Here is a 24,040-nt window from a genome sequence, read left to right on the forward strand (position 1 = left end):
TCCCGCCCGCTCCTGCGGGCAGCTGCAGGCAGAGGCCCGGGAATCCCCGCGGGCCGCCCACGCCGCGGGCAGGGCGTCCCTGCGGGCAGGCAGGGCCGCGGGGCCGCTGAGTCACGGGCGCTCCCTGCCCGCCGCCCCGTCATTAGGGTCGCACCGGGACGGCTGACGCACCGCGCTGGGCCCCCGGGCTGCTGCTGCCCGCTGCCCCGGCTAACGAGCACCCGTCCTGCGCCCGCTGCCCCGGCTAACGAGCACCCGTCCTGTGCGCCCTGCTGTAACGAGCACCCGCCCCACCCAGCCCCGCTGCCTGCGGGGGGCAGCTCCCCCTCCTCGCCCCGCTCCCCCCCGGGCCCCGAGCGTCGCCGCTGAGCCCAGGACGGCCGGTGCCGGACCCGGGCCGGCGCCGAGAGGGGTTCGGTGGCAGGAGGGGACTCCCTGGGCGCACGGGGCGACGCCACCGGCCCCACGGCCGCCCCTCCGCGATGCCCGCGCGCCCACGCCACGGCAAGCCGGTGGGGCCGGGGTGGCGCGTGCCGGGTCTCGCCCCACCGGAGCGTGCCGGGATCTGCCCGCGCGGCGCCCGGGGCCCCGCGGCCGGCGCCCGGCCCGCACCCGCCCACCCGCCCACCCGCCCACCCGAGTGACGGGCACCCCGACCCCACGGGGCCCACGGCGGCTCGGCAGCGGGACCGGGGCCGCGAGGGGCAGGGAGGCGAGGGCCGGGCAGCGGCAGCACCGCGGGAGGAAGGAAGGAAGCGTGGGGCACGCTCGCGGGGCGGGTACGTGCGCACGGAGCGGGGAGCGCTCCGATGCCGCGCGCCCCAGCGGGACCCGCACCCAAAAATTCCTCGACACCCAGGTGAGCCCCGGCCGGTGGCGTACGCCCCGCGGCGCAGCAGGCAGAGCGACGGGCCGCGGCCGCGCCGCGGGCAGGACGGGCAGGGCGTGGGAGGAAGTGCTCGCGCCCGCCGCGGGCAGGGCTGGCGGGCAGCGCCCGCGCCTGGCGCTGACACGGCGTGGATGGGGCCAGGCGCCGGCGTGGGACACGGGGACACCACGCCCCGACCGCTCAGCTGCGGGGGGCCGCCGGCCCCGGCCACGATGACCAGCTCCGGCCCCACGGTGCTGCCCCACAGCCTGCGCGGGGACACCACCCCAGCGCGGGGGTCTGCCCCACAGCCTGCCCGGGGACACCGCCCCAGCGCGGGGGTCCGCCCCACAGCCTGGCCGCGGACACCGCCCCAGCGCGGGGGTCCACCCTGGCGCGGGGCGCGGGGACCAGGCCCCCGTGCCGCAGGACGGGGCCCGCCCCGGCGCGACGGTGGGGTGGTCGCAGGGAGGGCGGCTGCCACGCCCCGCGCCGTCCCCGCCGCCGTGGGAGCCCGCTACCTTTCTTGCCCTCGGAGGCCCTCAGCACGGCCAGGTAGAGGTTGTCCTCCGAGCTCGTCCTCTGCCCCGCAGACAGACCCTCCTCCTGGCCGCACAGCCGCTGCCGGGACATGGTGGCCGCCGCCGCCCGCGCTGAGCACCGACGCAGCTCGGCTCGCCTCCCGCTCTGCCCGTGCTGCCAGCCCGGTCCCTGCCGATGCCTCCTCCCGCTGAGGTGTGGGGCGGCCCCAGGGAGGAGACTGGGGTTCCCCTCCCTCCCTCCCCACGCCCGGGCACGGATCCTGCCCACAGGAAACCTCCCCGAGCCCACGGCTCTGCTTAACCGTTTCCTCCCCACGCCCCAGGAGCCGCCCGGGGGCCGCGGGGACGGGGCAGGGACCCCACGCACCCGCCCAGGGGGACCCCGCAGCGCGCCCCGGGGAGCCGGCGCCCCCCGGCCCCACGCGCCAGGGCCTCGGGACCCCCACGTCCGCGAGCCCGGGGGGGTTGGGATCCCCAGCCCCGTGTCCCGGAGCTGCAGGACCCCTGGTCCCGCACCCTGGGGCCTCAGGACCCCCAGGGTTCCAAGCCCGGGAGGCTCAGGACCCCCAGGGTCACGAGCTCAGGACATCCCGTCCCACTGCCCAGGGTTCTCAGGACACCCCTGTCCCCAGGCTCAGGGGCCACAGCCCCCCTGTCGGGACCTCCAAGAGCCCCCCGGCCCTGTCCCCAGGGGTCTTGGCACCACTCGGTTCCTAAGTCCAGGGTCCTCGGGACCCCCCAGCCCCATACCCCGGAGCTGTGGGACCCACAGTCCCCACTACCCGGGGCCTCGGGGCCCCCAGGTTTGCAAGCCCGGGGGGCTCGGGACCCCCCAGCCCCCGCCCCAGCACCACAGGACCCCCAGTCCCCACAACCCGGGGGCTCAGGACCCCCAGGTTTGCAAGCCTGGGAGGCTCGGGACCCCCCAGCCCCTGCCCCAGTGCTGCAGGACCCCTGGTCCCCACAACCCGGGGGCTCAGGACCCCCAGGTTTGCAAGCCCTGCTCCCAGGTGCCACACAGGGGGGGCTGAAAGCCCCAGAGCCCCTCTCGGGGCGTTCGGGTTCCCCATCCCCGGGGCCGCAGGGCCTCCAGGCCAGGGGCCGAGACCCGCGGTCCCCCGGGCGGGGGGTGCCGTCCCCACGCCCTCACCGGCCCAGGGAGCCAGGCCAGGCTCCTCCGCCCCAGCCGGCGCTGCCGGCGATGCATTCCAGACGCTCCTGTGCCGCCTGCGGCACGGCCAGACCCACGCCTCCCGCCAGCGGGTCTGCTGCCGGCGAGCTCCCCGGGAGAGCACCCCACGCCCCGGGTGCGGCCGAGCCCCCCGCCCCTGCGCCCCATGGGCACCCATGGGGTGCTCGCATGGGGTGGGGGCCCAGGCAGCGCTGGCGTGGGATGCCAGGAGGAATCCCCCTCCCCAGGGATGCACCGCGGAGCGTCTCCTGCCGCGCGGCCGCCAGGCGCGTGCCGTGCCCACCAGGGACACCGCCAGCCCTGGGGACCGCAGGAAGGGTTCAGGGCTCGTGCCCCACCGGGTGCCACGTCCCACCCGGGACCGGGCGGGACCCAGCCCGGCCGCACGACCCTCCTCGGGGAGCCCGGCGCCGGGGACCCTCGAGCAGGGGTCGGCACAGCGTGGGAGCCCACGGCCGCTCCGCTCCCCGCCCTCCGCACCCCACCGCTCGGGGACCTCGGGGTGCCACGCACGGGGACCTCGGGGTGGCACGGGGCCAGCAGCCCTGCCTGTGCCACACAGCACCCATGTCATCCGTCCCCGGGGTGCAGGCAGTCGGGGAAAGTGCAGCCGCAGGCGCTGCCGGCCTGGCGTGGCCCGGCGGAGAGGCCAGCGCCCACGTCCCGTACGCGGGACGCCAACAAAACCAACGCCGGCGGGCGCAGCCCGACCCTTGCATGGAGTCCAAGGGACACAGGGCCCGGCACATCGTCCCGCCATGACTCACGGCCCCGTCGGCGCGCCCTGCCCGAGGCTCCGGTGCGGCGAGCGGCGGCATGGGGAGTGCCTGCCGGCACCCACCTCCGCAGGCAGCAGGGGCTGCCGGGGGCTCAGCCCTGCCCGGCCTCGGCCGTGCTGGCAGCGAGCGGCCGGGCCGTGGGAGCCGCGGCACGGGGCCGGAGAGCCGGGTGGCACAGGGGGCCGGCAGGGTTTGGGGTGCGCGGCGAGCCTGGGGCAGAGGGGGTCCCGCTCCCCAGACATGGGGGTCCAGCAGGGTTTGGGGTGCGCGGCAAGGCCGGGGCAGAGCGGCCCCGCTCCCCGGACAGGGGGTGCCGGTGCCGCAGCCCCTGCCGGGTTTGCCGGGCGGCAGGAGACCCCCCCCTCGCTCCCACCCCCCTTTGCCGGGGACGGTGCCGGCAGAGGCAGCCACGCAGCGCCAGGAGCGCGGCCCCGGGGTCCGGGATCCCCCCCGGCAGCGGGGGGCAGCGGGGGGTGCGGACGGGCAGGCCTGGCAGGGGCCGGGCGGCAGGCAGAGGCTGCCCGCTGCCGGGGAGGAGGAGGCAGCCCGGCACAGCGCCAGGGCGGCCGCCGAGGAATGCGGGCGGCAACGGGCTCCACACGCACATTTTCCGCCAAGAGCACATCTGGCGCGGAACACATCTGGCACGCAGAGCCGCGGCGGCGGGAGCCCGGCTGACGCCAGCATGCGTCACAGGGCAGGGACAGCACGATACCGCTCACCGCGCCGCGGCCAGCACGTGGGCACCGGCACCGGGACAAGGGGCAATGGCATCGCCAATGAGGCGACACGGGGCACGAGAGGGGCCGGGGAGACGGCACTGCCAGGGCGGCAACGCGGGGCACCGCGCCCAGCCGGCGGCACCTCGCGCTCCCTCGTGCTCCTCCGCCTGCGCCTGAGCGCTGGCACGGCACGGCCGGGGCTGGCACCGCGCTCACACGCTGCCGGCTGAGCCGCTTCACCTCCACCCGCACAGACAGACGTGCCATATCGGTGCCGGCTCCAGAGGGATCCGGATGGCACGGCCGAGAGCTCTCCCTGCTGTAGCGGTGAACCCTGAGGGCCGTGGCCCAGGTGGGCACCCCGGCAGCCACCAGCACCGCTCCCGCCGTGGCCTCCAGCGCGACACCGGCAGCCCGGGCGCCGCACGGTGGCAGAGCAGCAAGACCCGAGAGGCGCAGGCTGCCGGCGAGCACCGGACAGGAGGCAGGACACGCCGTCGGCTCCGGCACACCCCGGCACGGCCGGCGCTTCCCAGGGTGAGGCACCGGGGTGGATCCCCGCACCCGCACCCGGTCACGCAGCAGCCGCCAGCGTCCCCCCCCACCCCGCTGCCACCACGCACCCCAGCCCACAGCCCTGGCACCCGCGTCCCCAAGCCGGTGACAGCCCCGCAGATTGCACAGGCCACACCTGTCCCCCCCGGGTTGCCTCGGCTCCCGGCAGAGCCGAGCCGCCCCGGTTGCCGGATCCTGGCCGGCGTCCCCAGGGACGGCCACCGCGCTCGGCACAGGGACGCAGGCCCCTCTCCACGCTTCTGCCGCGGGCGGCAGGCAGCCGGGCCCACGGGCAGGCCGGCGGGCAGCGTGGGAGGGGACGCGGCAGGCGGCGGAGCCGGCGCTTTGAAGATCTGAAGAGGCGGAAGCCCCGGCGCAGCCCCTGGGACAGGCAGGGCTCCCGTCGCAGGCAGCTGCCAACCCGGCCGGGCCGGACGGGCAGGAGCTGCCTCAGCCTTCGGCTCCGAGGCCCCGTGGGTGCCGGCACCCAGCCGGGCCGGCCCAGCTCCCTCCCACGGCATCTCCCCACCGGCCGGGAGCTGGCAGGGGCTGCGGCGCCCGGCGGGGCCAGCTGCCCTCAGCAGCCATCCCAGGCGGCCCCCCCAAACCTGCAGCCGGCACCGCCGGCACCGCCGGCACCACGGGGTGGGCACCACGCTCTGCGGGTGGCGGGACAGCGAGGGGCTCCGCGGGAGCACCCAGGGACCCCGCCAAGCACCGGCACGCGCGGCCCGACCGAGCGGACGTCTTCCACTCTGCACCCGGGCACCCCCTCCCCTCTGCACCCCGTACCCTGCACCCACACGCCCTCTCCCCCTGCACCCGTGCCCCCCAGCACCCAGTGCCTTTCTCCCCGCTGCGCCCAAACCCCCCCCCCCGTCCCTGCGCCAGAGCCAGGCTCCCCCCGTGCACCGTCACAGGCAGCTCCCCTGCCTGCACCAGCTGCCTGCGGGCAGGAAATGGGCGCTGCCCGCGGACGGCTGCCAGCACCCGACGGCGCGGGGGGATTACCCACCAGCCGAGGGCAGGAGGCCCCTGCCAGCCCGGGGCCCCGCACCCGCTGCTGCCCGCGCGTTTGGCGCAGGCAGCCGCTGGGAAGGAGCCTCCTGCCCTTCCGAGCCGACGCGCCGCGCCCCGACCGGGAAGACGAGGTCGGGCGCGTGGAGGCAGCGAAAGGGCCGTGACACGCCGCGGGTGCTTCCCGCCGCCGGCCCGGGGGGAACCCGGCTGCAGCGGGGCGCGGGGGGTCCCGAGCCGGTCCCACCGGGAGCCTCCCTCCTGACGGGAAGCCACGGCCGCACGCGGGGACGCCGCAGGGCGCCGAGGGCTGCGAGCAGCCGGCACCGGGGTCTCGGCGCCACCGCCCAGGTCACCCCGCAGTGACACGCGTGGGGCGGCCTCAGGTCGGCAGGACGGCGCTGGCCGGGCCGGCCTGGCCACGGGCACCGCAGCGGGGCACCGGTGGGGGCACGGGCAGCGCCAGGGCTCCGGGCCCACCCGCGCGCCGGGGGTCACCGCAGCCCGGCACGGTGCGGCGCAGGACCCCACCTCGGCGCGCGGAGGGGGCGCGGGCAGCCACGCGCGCACGCACGCGGCCACGCGCGGCCACCGGCCTGCAGGCGGGCAGGCACCCACGGGGCGCGCCCACGCGCGGGCAGGGCACAACCGCGTGCGCACACGGACACGTGCACGTACACGAGTGCGCACACACGGACACGCGCACGCCCCGGCACCCCCACGGGCACACGCGTGGGGCACGCACGCAGGGGCGCAGGCGGGCGTGCACCGGCACACGCGGGCTTGCACACGCGTGCACACACAGCGCGGCCCCCCCGCAGCGCACGGGCACGCAGGGCCCCGGACCCCGGGCCCGGCCCAGCCCGGCCCGGCCCAGCCCGGCTCTCCGGCCCCTCCCCTCCCCTCCCCTCTCCGCCCTCCCCTCCCCTCCCCCGTCCCGTCCCGCGGCTCTGCCCGTCCCCGGGGTCCGCCTCGACCCGCAGCGGCCCCGGCCCGGCCCCGCGGGGCTCCCCCCGCTCCCGCTCCCGCTCCCCGCTCCCCGGTCCCGGTCCCGGTCCCGGTCCCGCCCCACGCACCGGCGCAGCAGAGCCGGGCGCTCAGGCACCGCCGCCGCTCGGGCTCGGAGCCGCCGCTCAGCCAGAGCCCGCCGGGGCGGGGGGCGGCGGGGCTGCCCGCCATGCTCGCTGGGCTCCGCGCCGACGGCAACGACGGCACCGGACGGGACGGGGACGGCGACGGCGACGGGGCCCGAGCCGGACCCGCCCCGCGCCGCCGCCCCGCCCCGCCCCCGGGCGGCCCCGGCTCCGCCGGCCCCGTCCGCCCCCGGCCCCCCCCGGCCCCGGGACCCCCGCACCCCCCGGCGGGCCCCGCTCTCCCCCCGCCCCTGGGACCCCCGCGCTGGGGACCCTGCGCCCCACGCAGCCGGCGCCCAGCACCCCGTCCCCTGCGCACCCAGTGCCCCTGCACCCAGGCACCCCTAATCCTGCGCACCCCCTCCCCTGCACCCAGGCACCCCTAACCCTGCACACCCAGTGCCCCTGCACCCAGGCACCCCTAATCCTGCGCACCCCCTCCCCTGCACCCAGGCACCCCTAACCCTGCACACCCAGTGCCCCTGCACCCAGGCACCCCTAACCCTGCGCACCCAGTGCCCCTGCACCCAGGCACCCCTAACCCTGCGCACCCCCTCCCCTGCACCAGGCACCCCTAATCCTGCGCACCCCCTCCCCTGCACCCAGGCACCCCTAATCCTGCGCACCCCCTCCGCTGCACCCAGGCACCCCTAATCCTGCACACCCAGTGCCCCTGCACCCAGGCACCCCTAATCCTGCGCACCCCCTCCCCTGCACCCAGGCACCCCTAATCCTGCGCACCCCCTCCGCTGCACCCAGGCACCCCTAACCCTGCGCACCCAGTGCCCCTGCACCCAGGCACCCCTAACCCTGCGCACCCCCTCCCCTGCACCCAGGCACCCCTAATCCTGCGCACCCACTCCCCTGCACCCAAACACCCCCCTGCACCCACGCCCCCCAGCACCCAGTGCCTTTCTCCCCACTGCACCCAGCCACCCCAGGCACGCCCCGTCCCCGCTCCCTGCTGCACCCCCGCACCCCGCACCCCTCTGCCCGCGCAAGGCAGGGGCACCGGCCCCCTCCTTCCCGCCGCTGCAGGCAGGGCTGGAGCCCCCCACACCCCGCTCCCGTGAGCCGAGGGCAGCTGCCCACGCCTTCCTCAGCCTCGCGCGAGCCCCCCGAAGCCCCCCACTACTGCAGCCCCGGGGCACCCCAACGTCTCCGGCACCCACGTCTCGACACCCTCCCTGCGCACAGAGCTCCCGGGGCGGGTGGGGAGCGGCTCCTGCCCCCCAGCGCTGCCGCTGCCGGCAGGCTCTGCCCCAGCTGCCTGCCCCAGCGCCCGTCCCCCCCGGCATCGCCCCCCGCTGCCCCCAGCCCCCCGGCGAGGCCGCGCCGGGTGGCACCCGCAGGGTCCCGGTGCAGAGGGGAGCCCTCGGCGCGTTTTCTGGCGGGTCCCCACGGCGCTGCCCCCCCCAGGGAGCTGTCGGGGCTCCCTGCACCGGCACCCGCACAGCAGCTCGCACCCCGCGCCACGTCCGACGGCCCCCCAGCCCCGGTGCCGCTCGGCTCGGGGCGCCCGGCTGCAGCCCCCCGGCACACGCAGGGCGAGCACCGCGGGCAAGCGGAGCTGTGCCGGCACGGAGCCTCCCGCGGGGACGGTGGTCCCGGGATGCCACCGCGGGGGCACCCACGCCAGGGCCCCGGCGCGCGTGGGACACCTGCCTCCTCGCCCGCAGCAGCAGCAGCAGCAGAGCTCGAACAGCATGGCGACGTACGGCAGGGCCCTGGCTCCGGCTCCCACCGCTCCGCTCGGCGTTCGGCCGCGTCTGGAGGGGAGCCGTGCCGTGGCCGGTGACTCAGACAGCCCACGGCCTCTGCCAGGCCCGGCTCTTCCTGCTCCCGGCCCCGCTCCCGGCCCCGCTCCCGGCCAGGGACGGAGCCCACCCCCGGGCGCTCCGCTGCGATCCCCTCTGCCCCGGAGCGGCCGTGGGCAGAGCGCGGCAGCCGGCCAGGCCGAGCGGGAGCCGAGGGAGGGCTCGGGCACGGCACGGGACCCCCAGGCGAGGGTGGTTCGGGGGTCTGCCGCAGTCCCCGGCAGCACCGTGGGTGCCGGGGGGGTACCGGAGCTCGGCACATCCCCGTCAGCCTGCGCCCCCCGGGGCGTGGGGGGGTCTCGTGTCAAAACCCAGCTGTGGCACAACCCAGCCGGGACGCGCCAGGCCGGCCGCAAGCGCCGGGGCGTGGGGGCTGGGCACGGCGCAACGTGGCACGGTGCCATCCATCCCACGGCTCGGCCCCGTGGCGCGGCGCGGCCCAGCTGTGCCGCGGAGATAAGGAGCTGGGGGGGGAGCGGGGAGGGCCGGGACGGGGCGATTAACGCCCGGCGAGCAGGAAACACCGCCTGGAACCCGGACATGTTTCCTTCGGGATGTGCGTGCCGCTCCCGCCACGCTTGCCACAGCCCCCGCCACGTTTGCCGTGGCTGGCCCCCAGCCCGTCAAACGCAGGCAGAAACATGGAGGCCGTGGGGCGGCTTCCCCCACGCCGGCCGGGGGCCATGCCGGGGGGCCCGGCTGCTGCCAGCCCCGGCCCCAAGCCACAGCTTGGCCATTTCCCCCGAGGCTGGTGAGTCACCGGCCGGGCTGCAGCCAGCGGCAGCGTCCGACCCCCCCGGCCCCCGGCCTGGCACAGCCAGAACCGCCAGCGCGGTGGAAAAGCTGAGTGGCGCGGGCGGGGGGAGGAGGGGGGGTTCCCAAACCTCTGGGGGCCTCCCCCGCCCACCGCTGCTGCCTCCGTCTCTCCGGCCACGATTTTGGCAGCCTTGGAAACCGGAGCGGGGCCCAAACAAACAGCCAGAATCCTGCTGCCGAAACAGCTCGCGCTGCCGCCACCGAAACCAGCCGGCTCCGCCGCTGCCAACCCACCGCGCTCTGCCGCGGCCGCCGTGCCACGGCCCCCGGATCTCCCCTCCCTGCCCGTCCCCAAGCCCTCCGCAGCCCCAAACCTGCCGCCGTCCCCCGGCCCTGCTCCGTCCCGGCGTCCCCGGCTCCGCAGCACCCGGGGGGCAGCGCCGCAGTGCCCTGGCCTCGCCTGGGGCTCCCCCCACGCTGTCCCCCCGGGTGTCCCTGCTTGGGGCATGGGGACTGGGGGGCACAGCACCCCACGCCCTCCCGGAGCATCCCCCCGGGGACCCTGGCTTCTCCCCGGGGCGGCGGCGGCTGCGGGACGGGGATGGCCCCCTCCACCGTGGCTGGGTGCAGCTGGAGGCCCGGCCAGGGATGGGGATGGAGAAACCGGACACGAGCACCGGCCGGGCCGCGGTGCCCGGGGTAAACACCTGCCCCAACACTGAGCCGAAACCGCAACCGAGAGTGGCCGGGCGCGGAGGCGGGCAGCCCCTCGTGGGCACCGAGACAGCCCCCCCGCCCCCCGTGTATTCCAGGAACAACGCTCAAAAATAAACCCCTCTCACTGCCCCGCGTCCCCGCCCGCCGCCGCCCACCGCACCGCCACGCCACGGCACGGGGACCACAGGCGGAAAACCCCCCCGAGCCCGGGAGGGACCGGGCAGGCGCAGAACCAGGCAGGGGCCAGCATGGCCAGCGCTGCCGGAGCCCCCCGGGAGCTCGGGGGGGTCACGGCACGGCGCGGCACGGCGCGGCACGGCACGGCGGGGATGATGGGCCCCGGCAGGTGCGACCTTGGGGGTGCCCTTCGGGCAGCCTGGGCAGGCGCCAGGGACAGTGGCCCCCCCGGCGGGGAGGAGCCCGGGGCTCCCGTCAAGGTGCCCTGCCCGCCTTATCTGGCAGCCGGGCTGGCTGCAGGCAGCGGCAGGCAGCGGCACGGGCAGGCCAGGCCGCTCGCTGCCGGGGTGGCCGCAGCATCTCCCACCGGCGCAGCTCACCGCGGCAAGCGGGAGAGCGCGGCTGTGGTTTCCCGAGCTCGGCTGCCATGGTGGAGGGGGCCGGGGCCCTGCCGGAGCGGGCGGCACGAAGGAGGCGGCACGAAGCAGGCGGCACGAAGCAGGCAGCGTGACAGCTCCCAGTGCCGCACACAGATCGACGGAAACCGCAGCCAACGCCCTGGAAAGCGCCGGGGGGGGGCCGGGACCACAGCGGCTCGCCCCACGGCTGCCAGCGTCGCGGCGGACGCGGATGTGGCCCTGGCAGGAGGGATGCACGTGGCCGCGGCCACTGCGGCTCCAGGCACGAGGGGTCTCGTGGGACCCCAGGACCCGGCTATGCCAGCAGGGAAGGCGGCAAGCGCTGAGGGGGCTGCGTGGGGATCCCCGGCGCTCGGCCGCAGCCGCGCTCCGACCACAGCCCTCGACCAGCTCGGCCGCGGCCGGCCCAGCCCTTCTGCGGCACAAGCGTGCCGCACTGCGGGCAGCCCCTGCCTGCACCCCCGCAGCAGGCAGCTTCGCCCCTCCGCTGCTGCCTGCGCTGGGCGCGGTGCCCCGGCAGCCATCGCTCGCCCCGAGTTTCGGGGTGGGACGGACGCTGCCCACAGCTGCCGGCACAGAGATGAAGACAACGGTGTGGGAAGGTGGGGGGGTTCCACGGACCCACAAAATAACCTGCCTGCACGGGCAGCTGCCTGCACGGGCAGCTGCCTGCACGCCGGCCCGTCCTTCCCGCAAGGACACGCATCCCTGCCGACGCCGGCATCCGCACCGATGCTCCCGCCCGCAGCCGGCCAGGCGAGCCGGCGTGCCGCCCTCTCCCTTCCCGGCCCCCACCGTCCCTCCTGTCACCAGATCCCTGGCCCCAAAAATATTTGGCACCTTCGCGCCTCGGGAAAACACCTGCTGCTCCCCGGCAGAGAGATTTCGGCTGTCGGATACCCAAAAATGATGGGGAATGGGGTTGGGGATGCGGGGGGGGGCGGTTTGGGCAGCAGTCCCCCCCCCCCCGTGCGGGTGCGTCGAGGGGGCTGGACGGGGGCGCAGCCCCCGTCCAGCCCCCTCGACGCACCCGCACGGGGGGGGGGGGCTGCTGCCGGGACCCCCACTCCTAATAGTGTCGGGGGGGGGGGTCACGCTGCGGGGGTGCTGAGTCACCCTGGGTACCAGGATGCTCCGCATCCCTCCCCCGCGATGCTCCCCCACGGCAGCTGGGTCCCCCCTACAGCCCCCCAGGACCACCCACCCATCCACCTCCCGCCCCATCGGGGCAGCCGGTCCCTCCCCCCCCCTCCTCCTCCTCCTCCCCCCCCCCTCGGCGGGGATGGGCGGGGCGAGGGGCCGAGCCGAGCCGAGCCGAGCCGAGCCGAGCCGAACTCACCTGCATCCCCCGGTTCGGCTCGCCGCCGCCAGTACCAGACCAGGGCGAGGGATGCTGCGTGTCCCACGGCCACCAGCGAGGGGAAGAGGGAACCGGTGTCCTCCATGGGGACACGGCTCGGCTCGGCTCGGCTCGGCTCGGCTCGCCGGGGCAGGGACGCACCAGCGCCCGCCCCCCCGGGGCAGATCCCGCTCCGCCTTAACCCCTCCCGGTCCGCGCCGAGGAGACGCCCTCCTGCCCGCTGCACCGGCAGGATCGGGCCCCCCCCGCCGTGTCCCGTGTCCCGTGTCCCCGTCCCCCCCTCATCACTCACATCCCGGCTTTTTATATCCCGGGACGCTCCGTCCAGCCGGCGCCAGTCGTCCCCGTCCCCCCCCCCGGCTCCTCGGCCCCCCCCTCCTCGGCCCGGCGGGTCTCACCTACCCGGCACGACCTTCATGGGCGGGCAGGGCACGGGCAGGGCGCGGGCAGGGCGCGGGCAGCGCGGAGCGAAGGGGCAGCGCGGCTCCGCCGGTGGCGGCGGCGGCGGCGGGGGGGGGGGGCGGGCAGGGAGCGGGCGCCGATATAAATAACCGGGGCCCGTCACCGAGCCCGAGTTAGAACATGACACGGGCGGGGGCGGGACGGGGCGGCCGCGGCACCCCGGGACCCCCGGCGCCGGGGGGGTTAACCCGGCCGCCGCGCCCCCCCCCCCCCCCCCGGGGCGGTCATTACACCGGCACTAACGACTGGAAACGGGCCCCGCCGGCGGAGGAACGGCCCGGGGGTCGGGCTGCGGTGCTGGGGCGGGGGGGGGGGGTGCGGGGCCCGCTCCGCCCCGCGGGGACCCCCGCAGTCCCCCGCCGCCGCCGCGACCCCGTCCCGCCAGCCCGCACTCCGGGCCTGGTTTTCCCGCAGCGGCTCCCCGGAGCGGAGGGAAAAACCCGGGCCCGGATCGGCGGAGCGGGACGGCCGGGGCCCGGGAGGGGCCGGGGCTCCGCGGCCGCGCCCCGCGGGGAAACCCCCGCCCCCCCCCCCCCCGCGGGACCGGGCAGGGGCTCGGGCAGCCCCCAGCCCCGCGGCCGGTCCCCCCCGCGGTGCCGGGGCAGAGCTGGGCGAACCCCCGGCACGGGGGACGCGGGGCTGCGGGAGGGGGCGAGCGGGGCAGGCCGGGGGGCGAGCAGGGGGAGGGGCGGCGCGGTGGGGTGGGGGGGATGCTGTGGCAGGGCCGGTCCACGCAGGACCGCGCAGCCCCCGGGTGCAGCGGGGCCGCCCGGCCCGGCCCCCCCGCCGCCCCGGTGACTCACGGCGCGGGCTCGGCGCCTCCGTCCTGGAAACTTGGAGCGGCCGCGGCGGCTGCCGGGGGCTGCGGGGCTGAGTCACGGCCGGCGCGGGCGGGGGGGCCCTCACCGCGGCCTCGGGGCGCCGGCCGCAGCTGCCCCGCCCGGGGGGGGGTGGGGGACGGGGACACGGACGCCCCGCAGCCGCCGCCGGATCCAGCTGCCGCCGATCGTATGTCGGGATCGCGTGTCGCGGGGGGGGGGGGGGGGGGGAGGGGAATGGGCGGGGGGTGCAGGAGCGGGCACCCCCCCCCCCCCCCCGCCCCGCAGCCCCCGGCCGCAGGCAGCCCCCTCCCCACCCGCAGCCCCGCCCGCCCCAGCTGCCGCTGCCCGTCCGTCCGTCCGTCCATCCGGAGCCACCCTGTGCGCGGCGGGGACCTCGGGGCGCAGCCCCCCCACCCCACGGCACGGCCCCCCCCCCACCACCACGGTGCAGCCCCCTGCCCGCCGCGGGGAGCCCGGGGGGGCCGGCAGCACCGAGGGTCCCCCGCACCCCACCTGCCCAACCTCCCCCGGGCATCCCGGGAGCCGCCCCGGGGACCCCCGCGGCCCCAGCGCTGCGTGCCCCCTGTGCCCGGCCCACGGGCAGGGGTACCGGCAGGGCCCGGCCTCCCCCGGGACGCCCAGAGCTCTGCCGGGCCGCGGGGTGCCCGTGGGTGCACGGGGGGCACGGCAGCCCCGAGCCCCCCCAGCGCCCCTCCTCCGCAGGCTCACCCCCGGGCAGCGCAGGGGCTGCGGGTGCCCCCTGCCCCTGACCTTGGCCGGGCAGGGAGGGCACCGGGGGGGCGGGGGGGAGCTGCCCCCGGGGCTGGGGAGAGGGGCCACGGCCCCAGCCCAGCGCCGGGGGCTCGCAGGGCTGCAGACCCCCCCCGGGAGCAGAAGGGTTAAGGTGCCCCCACGCACCCCCACCCACGCGAGCACCCGGGGGGGGCACCCAGGGGTGAGGGCTGAGGGACCCCCCGTCCCGCGGGCGCTGGCCGGTACCTGGGCCCGGGCCGGGCTGGGGGGGCGGCTGGGACAGTCCCCCCGCGGCGGCGGCGGCGGCGAGGGGCTCCACGTGCCGCTGGGCCTCCTCCTTCCTGCGGTAGAGCCGGTCCCCGCCGGCGGGACGCGGCCTGCCGAGGCCCGGGTCGGAGGCGTCGACGGCGTTGGCGGGGCGGCGGGCGGGGCGGCAGCGCTGGAGGGAGAGCGGGACGATCTCGGGCGGCAGGCGCAGGTACCGGCGCAGGTAGGCGATGCCCTCGTCCGTCAGGTACCAGTAGAAGTGCCGCCAGGCGAAGGTCTCCCGCACCAGGCGGCGGGAGCGCAGGGAGGCCATGGCACGCAGCACCTCCACGTTGGGGACGCCGGGCAGCTGCGGGTGGGCACGCCGCGGCCGGGGGTCCTTCTCGGCCACCAGCACGCCCTCGCGGAACAGCAGCTCCAGGATGGCACGGAGCCGCTCCAGCGGCATCAGCATCCCGGCCACCATGGCACGGCTCGGCACGGCTCGGCACGGCTCGGCACGGCTCGGCACGGGGCACGCGGCCTCCGCTCCGCTCGGCTGCGGCTGGGCACGGCCCGGCGTGGGCTGGCGCGGCTCGGCACGGCCCGGTCCGCTCTGGCGCGGCCCGGCACGGCTCGGCACGGCCCGGTCCGCTCTGGCACGGCTCGGCACGTCCCGGCACAGCCCGGCGCGGAGCTGGCTGCCTGCGGCGGGCAGACTGGCGGCGGCTCCACCCCCGGGCCGGGGGGGGGGGGGGGGCCGTGGGGCCGTGGGGCCGGGGGGGCCGGGGCTCCCCCCCGCTCGGCCCAGCCCTGCCCCAGCGGCCCCTCCCCGCCGCCGCCGCCGCTCCGGGGCGGGGCCGCCCCGACCCACCCGGCCGGTTCCCGCGTGGGAACCCCCCGGGCCCCGCCCCGCCCTGGCCCGGGCCCGGCCCCCCGGACCGCCCCGCCACGGAGCCGCCGCCCGGGGGGGGGGGGGGACGGGACGGGACGGGACCCTCGGCGCGGGGGGGGAGCGGGGGCGGCCGCCACCTGCCCGGGGACGGGGCCCCCCGGCCCCCGGAGCATCCGGCCCGGGCCGCAGGCAGGGTGCAGGCAGGGCAGCAGGCAGGGAGGGCGGCAGGGAGGGGGCAGACAGGGCAGCAGGCAGGATGCAGGCAGGGAGGGCAGCAGGCAGGGAGGGCAGCAGGCAGGGCTGCAGGCAGGGTGCAGGCAGGGTGGCAGGCAGGGTGCAGGCAGGGCAGCAGGGAGGGCAGCAGGCAGGGAGGGCAGCAGGGAGGGCAGCAAGGAGGGCCGCAGGCAGGGTGCAAGCAGGGTGCAGGCAGGGCAGCAGGCAGGGAGGGCAGCAGGCAGGGCTGCAGGCAGGGCGGCAGGGAGGGCGGCAGGCAGGGCGGCAGGCAGGGTGCAGGCAGGGTGCAGGCAGGGCAGCAGGGAGGGCAGCAGGGAGGGCAGCAGGCAGGGTGGGCAGCAGGCAGGGTGCAGGCAGGGCTGCAGGCAGGGTGGCAGGGAGGGCGGCAGGCAGGCCTGCAGGCAGGGTGCAGGCAGGGCAGCAGGGAGGGCAGCAGGCAGGGAGGGCAGCAGGCAGGGAGGGCAGCAGGCAGGGCAGCAGGCAGGGTGCAGGCAGGGCTCCAGCGGCCACATCCTGCCAACGTCAGTATTTGCTCAGCTCCTGCCCCGGTCTGTGCAGGGCGGGGGGGCCGGGAGGGGCTGCAGCCCCCGGGGGACCACACGTCCCCACGCCCCGGGGGGTCCCGCAGCAGCCGGCGGGACGGGCGTGGGACCGCGGCGTGACGGCCCCGGCGCTGGCAGGGCTTCCCCTCCCCCCCGCGCCCCCCCAGCCGCTCGTCCCCAGGGCTGGCGGGGGGGGGGACGAGGCCGCTGCCACCCATGGCCGCCCCAGAGCCCCACCGGGACCGGCAACTGCCTGCCACCCACGGGCCGCCACCGCGGGGACCCCGGCGCGGGCCCACGGGCACTGCTGTGGGGAGAGCCCCTGCTCCCGGCACCCCGGGCTCCCCGCCCCGTGGGCACACCCAGGCCCTGTGGTGGGGTGGGGGGGGTGGGTGCCAGCAGCCGGCCCACGGGCACCCGGAACATTTCCTCCTCCCGTCACGTGCCAGGGCCAGTGCCAAGAGCAGAAGGGCCTCTGGGACGGCCCGGGGTGCCCGGGGCTCGCCCATCCCCGTGGGGCAGCCCCCAGGGAGCCCCGGGTTGAAGAGGTCCCACAGCAAAGCGACTGGGGCTCCCCCAACCAGGGGACCCCTCCGCTGGGGGGATCCCGGCCCCCCAGCCCCAAAACAGGAGAGGACCACGCCGCGCCCCCTCCAGCCAGGGCTCCTGCGGCCCCCCCGGGCCAGCGCGGTGGGGCACGGGGACGCTCCGAGTGTGTCCGAGTGGGGCACCCGCCCCGGAGCTGCCGGGCCCCGTGTGCCCCAAACCCGCAGGAACGGGTGATGTAAGCCGGCACCGCGGGAGGGGACCCGCACCGGCACTTGCACAACTTCCCCGTCCCTCTGATCCAGGGGGGAGCGGGGGGGGGGTGAGCAGAGCCCCCCCGTCCCCGTCCTCCGAGGGCCCCCACCGCGGGGCACCCCCGGCGCAGGAGCGCGGTGCCCGCTCCCCCCGGCGAAGGGAACCCCCCGGGAGCATCAGCCGTGTGCCCAAGGCCCCCCTCAGCGTGCCCGGCCCCACGGAGCACCCCCCACACACATTGCCCCACAGCACCAAAACCTCTGCGGTGCCCCCCGGCACACCCCGGCAGGTTGGGGAAGGATGGGGACAGCGATGGGGACAGCGATGGGGACAGCCCGGTATGCGGGGAGGGCCCAAGTTCACCAACGCCAGCCCAGGGCCGCCTGCCGGGACCCCCACGCAGGGCAGGGCACCCCCAGCCGCAGCCCCCCCGGTGCAGGGGGGACGCGGGACCCCCGGCTGCGGCACTGCCGGTGCCGCCCAGCCGTGCCCCCCCGGGCAGGGACGGCGACAGGAGCGATGACGCCCCGAGTCACCCCAGACCCCGGCGCGCTCCCCGCCCCGCAGCCCCGGGGGGGCCCGGAGGGCAGGGAGGGGCAGGGGACGTGCCGCCCGACCCAGGAGAGACAGACAGACAGACAGACAGACAGCGCCTGTGGGGACGCAGCCCCCCTGGCGCCTGCACCAGCCGGCCCCCCCTCGGGAGCGGGGCTGGGGCTCCCCAGGCCCTGGCAGGGGTACAGCTGCCGGGGGGGGGACACACCGAGGCCGCGGTGCGGGGCCGGTGCGGCCGGCGCGGTGCTTGCCGCAGCCACCCCCGGGCTCCCTGCGGGCGGGGGGGACCCGCGTCCCCCCACGCAGCCGCCTCCTGCCCCACGCGTCCCCCAGCACCGGCCCCCACCCGCCCTCCGCAGCGCCAGGGCCCCGTCCCCGCGTCGGTGGGCGCAGGGACACGAGCGTGGGCGCAGCCGGGGCGTCCTCCAGCCCCGGCCGCCCACGCAGCCCCCGCCAGCGCGGCCCACCCCGGCCATCGCACCCCGCCGCCCCCCAGGCCCCGCAGCCGGGTCACGGCCACGCCATCCGGGAAGTGCCGAGTCAGCGCCCGCCGCAGTGATCCAACACGATGTGACAGCGGAGCTGGCTCCGGCGTCCAGCCGCTCCCCCCACGCCGCCCGTCCGCCAGGGACGCCGGGCACGGTGCCCGCACCCTCCCCGCACCCCTCACTCACCGCCCGGGGGGCACTGGGTGCACCTCGGGGGCCAGGCACCCCTCTGCCCTCCCGAAGCCCGGCTCAGCGCCGGCTCAGCCCGTCCCGGCGCTGCCGGCCCCTACCGCATCCTCCCGGCTCCGGCACGCGGCCCACGAAACCCCCACCGTCACACCTCAGGGGTCCAGGGGGGCACCGGCTGCCAGCACGCACGCTGGGCTCGCCCCCCCAGCCCGCACCCCTCCGACCCACGGCCTGGGGGTCCGACCCACACCCGGGGCTTCGCCCCACGGAGACCTCGGGCAGCCGGGCAGGTTGCAGACCCCCAAATCTCAGGGCAGGCAGGCGGGCAGCGGTGCAGGCAGGGCCCTGCGGGCAGCAGCTCCCGGCCGCGGGCCCCTCGCTCCCCTCCCCACGCCGGTGCCGGTGCCGGGGTCCATAAGGGCTGGTGCTGGCGGGGCCGGAGGGCTCCGGGTGCCGAGGGGGGGACAAAGGCGCGGCTGTGCGCGGAGGGCACCGCGGCCAGAGCCGGGGGGCCGGGGGCACCGTGGGCCGGGGTCAGGTTATTAACGAGGCCGGGGCTGGCGGGGGTCCTCCGGCCGTGCCTGCTCTCACCGTAAATGAGCCTCGCTGGCAGCTTGGGCTCTGCACGAGGGGGCACGGCCTGGGCTCTCCCCGGCTGGGCCCACGGCACCGCCACGGCACCGCCACAGCTGCCGGCCGCCCCACAGCGAGCCCCTGCCCGGCTGCACCCCGACCCCCACCAGGGTCCGTGCCAGCCCGGCCCCAGCCCCACGGCTGCTCGGGGTAACGGGCCCTGCGGTGGCCACCTGCCCGCTGCGGTCACATGCAGGCCGGTGGCGGCCAGCGTCCTCTGCCCAGCATCCGCGGGCGCCCGTTACTCACGCCCCAGCGCCCCGGCTCTGCGGCACGGCACGGCTCGGCTCCCCGGCGCGTTCCCCCTAGCCCAGCGGTGCCCGGCCGGGGCTGGATGCCGGGGCTGGATGCTGGGGCTGGATGCTGGGGCTGGATGCTGGGGCTGGATGCCGGGGCAGCCCCCGGCCCCGCTGAGATGGGCGACCACCGCTCCCCTGCCTGCGCTGCGGGCAGCTGCCAGCGCGGCCCAGCCAACGCTGGCGTGGGAGGGATGCGGCCGGAGCCCCCCGGGGATGCAGAAGGGCCCCCGGGGATGCAGAAGGGCCCCCGGGGATGGGGCCGGAGCCCCCCGGGGATGTGGCCGGAGCCCCCCGGGGATGTGGCCGGAGCCCCCCGGGGATGCAGAAGGGCCCCCGGGGATGCGGCCGGAGCCCCCCGGAGATGCGGCCGGAGCCCCTCGCCCCTCGCCCCCCGGCCCCCGCCCCTCGCCCCCCGCCCGTGGGCTCGGGCTGCCGGCAGCCCCGGGGGCCGCAGCCCGGTACCTTTGAGGGAGATGATCTCGTGGTGGATGGACCGGGACGCCTCCATGGCCGCTCTCCCCGTCCCCGCCCGCTCCCTCCCGGTCCCGCAGCTCCGGGGCGGCCCCGCCCCCGCCCCGCCCCGCCCCGCCCCCCGCCGCAGCCCCCCCGCCGCTGCGGCACCGCACTCCCCCCCCCCCCCCCCCCGCCCCCCCCCGCACCGGCCCCGGCCCCTCCGGCCGCACCCGCTGGGGACCGGCCCCGGCACAAACCCCACCAGCGCGGACCCCCAGACCAGCGCGGACCCCCAGACCAGCACGGGCCCCCCAGTACAGCGCGGACCCCCCCAGTACAGCGCGGACCCCTCCCCAGTACAGCACGGACCCCCCAATACAGCACAGCCCCCCCAGTACAGCACAGACTCCCCCCAGTACAGCACAGCCCCCCTCCCAGTACAGCACAGCCCCCCCAGTACAGCACAGCCCCCCCCCCAGTACAGCACAGACCCACCAGTACAGCACAGACCCACCAGACCAGCACAGACCCCCCAGTACAGCACGGACCCCCCCCCAGTACAGCACAGCCCCCCCCCAGTACAGCACGGACCCCCCAATACAGCACAGCCCCCCCCAGTACAGCACAGCCCCCCCCCCCAGTACAGTGCGGACCCCCCAATACAGCACAGCCCCCCCCAGTACAGCACAGCCCCCCCCAGTACAGCACAGACCCCCCCCAGACCAGCACGGGCCCCCCAGTACAGCACGGACCCCCCCCCAGTACAGCACGGACCCCCCAATACAGCACAGCCCCCCCAGTACAGCACAGACTCCCCCCAGTACAGCACGGACCCCCCCCCAGTACAGCACGAACCCCCCAGTACAGCACAGACCCCCCCCCAGTACAGCACGGGCCCCCCAGTACAGCACGGACCCCCCCCCAGTACAGCACGGACCCCCCAATACAGCACAGCCCCCCCAGTACAGCAAAGCCCCCCCCCAGTACAGCACGGACCCCCCAGTACAGCACAGACCCCCGAGTACAGCACGGACCCCCCCCAGTACAGCACGGCCCCCCCCCCAGGACAGCACGGACTCCCCAGGACAGCACAGCCCCCCCCCCCAGTACAGCACAGACCCCCCAGTACAGCACAGACCCCCCAGTACAGCACAGCCCCCCCCCCCAGTACAGCACAGACCCCCCAGTACAGCACAGCCCCCCTCCCAGTACAGCACAGCCCCCCCAGTACAGCACAGACCCCCCAGTACAGCACGGGCCCCCCCCCAGTACAGCACAGCCCCCCTCCCAGTACAGCACAGCCCCCCCAGTACAGCACAGACCCCCCAGTACAGCACGGACCCCCTCCCACAGTCCCACAGCACAGCCCCCCACTGGCACAGCCCCCCATCCCCACCCCACCCGGCCCAGCCCCCCCATCAGTACAGACCCCCCCATCCCCACCCCGTCCAGCCCAGCCCCCCCCCACCCCCCCGCCCCCCCCGGCAGCCCTGGCTCAGCCCAGCCCTGGCAGCGGGGCCCATCACCGGGGCCCATCACCGTGGCATCGGGCCTGGGGGCCAGCTCTGCCCGTGCCGGCCGCCCAGCGGGACAAGGGACAAAGCGGGGAGACAGAGCAGACCCCCCCGCGCCCCCCGCCCGCAGCGCCGGGGACAGGGACGCGTGTCCTCGGGGGGGGGGGACGGGACAGGGACGCGTGTCCTCGGGGACAGCCAGCCCTTCCCCCCCCCCCGTGTCCGGGGCCAGGTCTCCCCCCCGCGTCCCCCCCCAGCCCGGTTCAAACCCGGTCGCAGCCGGGGGGCAGAGACCCCCGCCGCGGCCGGCACCGCGCTGGCGGCTCACCCGGTGGCAGCGGGGGGCTGGCGGGCGGCCCCCGGCACGGTGCCACGGCTCCCGGCTCCGCGTGGCCGCGCCAGCGCCGGGCCCTGCCGGGAACCGCCACCGCCTGCCCGCGCTGCGGCCAGCACCGGCCACCGGCCAGCCTGGGCCCGAGCCCCGCCGCTGCCGGGAGGGACCCCCGGCTCTGCCCCGGCACAGCCGATGGGGCTGACCCCACGGCCGTGGGGCTGGGGGCTCTCGGGGGACCGGGGGGGGGTCTCGGGGGTCCGGCTGCCCCCAGCGCGGGTGACAGATGCCAAACGGAGCCAGGCCCGGATCGCCGTGCTGCGCTGGCTGGAAAGCCCCGGTTGGCGGCGGTGGCGGCGGCGGCGGCGGCGGTAGCGCTGGCCCCCGGCCAGGTTTTGGTTCCTGCCGGGCCCGCTCCCGGCACTGCGCAACGATAACGCCTCTAATCGGAAAGCCACGAGACACCGGCCTGGCAAACGCCCGCCGGCCTGCGGCGACAGCCGGCTGCCGCCCGCCTCGCCCAGGGATGCCGGCACCCAGCACCCGGCACCCCAGCACCGTGTCCTGCTGCCAGGGCCGCTGCCGGCTCCGCCAGCCCCTGCCCCACGCTGCCCGTCCCACGGGCGCTGGCCGGGCATCCCGCGGTGGAGCTCTCCCCGCGACGGCCGCCTCCCGCTCCCGCCCAGCGCCGGGCAAATGCTGGCGCGGCACGACCGCCTGCCGCAGCCTGTTCACCGCGGCGGCCGAGACCCCCGCTCGCCTGGGGTCCACCCTGCCACCGACACACGGCAGCTCGTCCCCTCGCCCGGCCGCTGCCAGCTCCCGCTGCAGCAGGACATGGGTGTTCCACGCTGCCGGTGCAAACCGTGCCCCCCGGCACAGCCGCTGGCAAAGTCCCTGTCGCCGGGCCTCGGCACCGGCCAGCCCCCGGCAGAGCGGGCGCTGGATGCCGCAGGGCTCCAGAGACTCGGGGCTGGCACGTGCTGGTGGCACCGGCCCAGGCGGAGCTCCCTGCCAACCGTCTCCTCTCTGCGATGGCATCACCACGTTTTGCAGAGCCCCGAGGCTGGGCTGATGCTTCCCGGCTCACCCGGCTCAGCCCCGGCGTTGCCCGTCTGTTCCCGGCAGAACTCAAGCAGCCGGCTCTGCTGCCGGGGACCCCACATGTCCCCTTCCCCGCGTGTCCCCCTCCCTGCCGGCTCCTCCGCAGACCCCGGCAATGCCGGGCAGGACCGTCCTCCGCCTTTGAGCCTGCCCAAACCTGGCACCCAGCCCCGGCCGCACCGCAGCCAGGCAACCGAACCTGCCCACAGGGCCCGTGGCACCAAACCTGCCGGCTGATGGGGACCCCCCCCACGCCCACGGCCCCGCCAGCCCCCGGGGAGGCCGAGCCGGGCCGGCGCGGTGCCCCCCGAGCCGCCGGCACGTGCTCGGCGCCCGCCGGCCGAGTGGCACGGAGCCACACGCGGGCTCTGGCCCCGCCGAGGGACACCCGCTCCCCAAACGACGCGCGGGCCCCGGCAGCAGCACCCGGCGCTTCACGGGGCCCTGCCAGGCTCGGGTGGGCCGAGCTCCCTCCGGCACCCGCCGGCGGCACCGAGCGCACGACGGTCCCTTGGCAGGGGACAGCCCGGCCGAGGCCGTGGCACAGCCCGGCGGCGGGGGGCTGCAGGCTGGCAGGCACCCGCTCCCGCTGCCTGTCCCCCCCGGCGGTGGGGTCCCCCGGCGGGGGTCCCACCCCGGCACGGCCGGCACGTCCCACCCCCCCTGGTGCGCCCGGACACCGCGGCGGGAGAAGCAGGGACCACCCAGCATGGGGGGGGGGGGGTAGGTCATGACGGCGCACGCTCCCCCCCACACACACACACACACACGTGCAGGCGCACGCACACGCACCCCTCCGCGGTGCCGTGGCACCGCACCAGAGCTCACCTGCCCTGCCGCCCCCGGCACGGCTGCTCGTGGCTCAGCGGGCTCAGCCCCGGCATCCGGCGGCACCCACGACCCCCGGGGTGGCCCCGCGAGGGCGAGAGGGTCCCCGTGCCCCGGCAGGGCCCCCGGCGGGGACGCCCAAAGCCCCCGGCCCCACGCACGCCCTGGCACCGGGCACAGGCAGGGTGCAGGCAGGGGCAGGCAGGGCGCAGGCAGGGTGCAGGCAGGGCAGCAGGCAGGGTGCAGGCAGGGTGCAGGCAGGGAAGCAGGCAGGGAAGCAGGCAGGGCAGCAGGCAGGGGCAGGCAGGGTGCAGGCAGGGTGCAGGCAGGGTGCAGGCAGGGCAGCAGGCAGGGAAGCAGGCAGGGAAGCAGGCAGGGGCAGGCAGGGCAGCAGGCAGGGAAGCAGGCAGGGAAGCAGGCAGGGGCAGGCAGGGCAGCAGGCAGGGAAGCAGGCAGGGAAGCAGGCAGGGGCAGGCAGGGTGCAGGCAGGGTGCAGGCAGGGTGCAGGCAGGGAAGCAGTTAGGGCGCAGGCAGGGCGCAGGCAGGGCACAGGCAGGGGCAGGCAGGCGCAGGCAGCTCTCGCTCCCCTTGTAAGGGCATGGCTGCGGGAGGCTGCCGGCCCCCGCGGAGCCACCCTGCGCCCCCCCGTCACGTGCCGGCCCCGCCACCCTGGGGGGCACCGCGGGAGTCGGGGGGGCCGCAGAGCTGCCGGGGGGGCCCCGAGATGCCGATGCCGCCCCTGCCACCGCCGAGCGCCCGCGCCCGCGCCCGGACCCCTGCGCCCCTCCCGGGCTGCCGGGAGCCCCCCGACCCCGTCCCTGCCCCCCGTGCCGGCCGC

General features: G+C 77.9%; 1 protein-coding gene across 30 annotated transcripts in view; it reads right to left on the reverse strand.

Annotated features, from left to right (window-relative positions):
• The window catches only part of PLEC (plectin), a 65,877-nt gene that overhangs the window by 32,357 nt on the left and 9,480 nt on the right, over positions 1-24,040 (reverse strand). For 4 of the 30 annotated variants that reach the window (XM_075490370.1, XM_075490368.1, XM_075490369.1 and 1 more), the window contains exon 1: positions 14,337-15,028. The exons of 7 other annotated variants lie outside the window; for them this stretch is intronic. In XM_075490370.1, the coding sequence (XP_075346485.1) occupies positions 14,337-14,823 (487 nt within the window). In that variant the 5' untranslated portion in view covers positions 14,824-15,028. Of the gene's footprint in view, positions 1-1,389; positions 1,517-6,751; positions 6,878-8,467; positions 8,649-10,655; positions 10,720-12,033; positions 12,175-12,456; positions 12,559-14,336; positions 15,029-19,434; positions 19,509-24,040 lie in introns of those variants that run through there. 19 more of the 30 variants (XM_075490386.1, XM_075490380.1, XM_075490384.1 and 16 more) reach the window with 9 other exon arrangements.

This window comes from Mycteria americana, unplaced genomic scaffold, assembly GCF_035582795.1.
Source record: "Mycteria americana isolate JAX WOST 10 ecotype Jacksonville Zoo and Gardens unplaced genomic scaffold, USCA_MyAme_1.0 Scaffold_53, whole genome shotgun sequence".
NCBI classification, from domain to species: Eukaryota; Metazoa; Chordata; class Aves; order Ciconiiformes; family Ciconiidae; genus Mycteria; species Mycteria americana.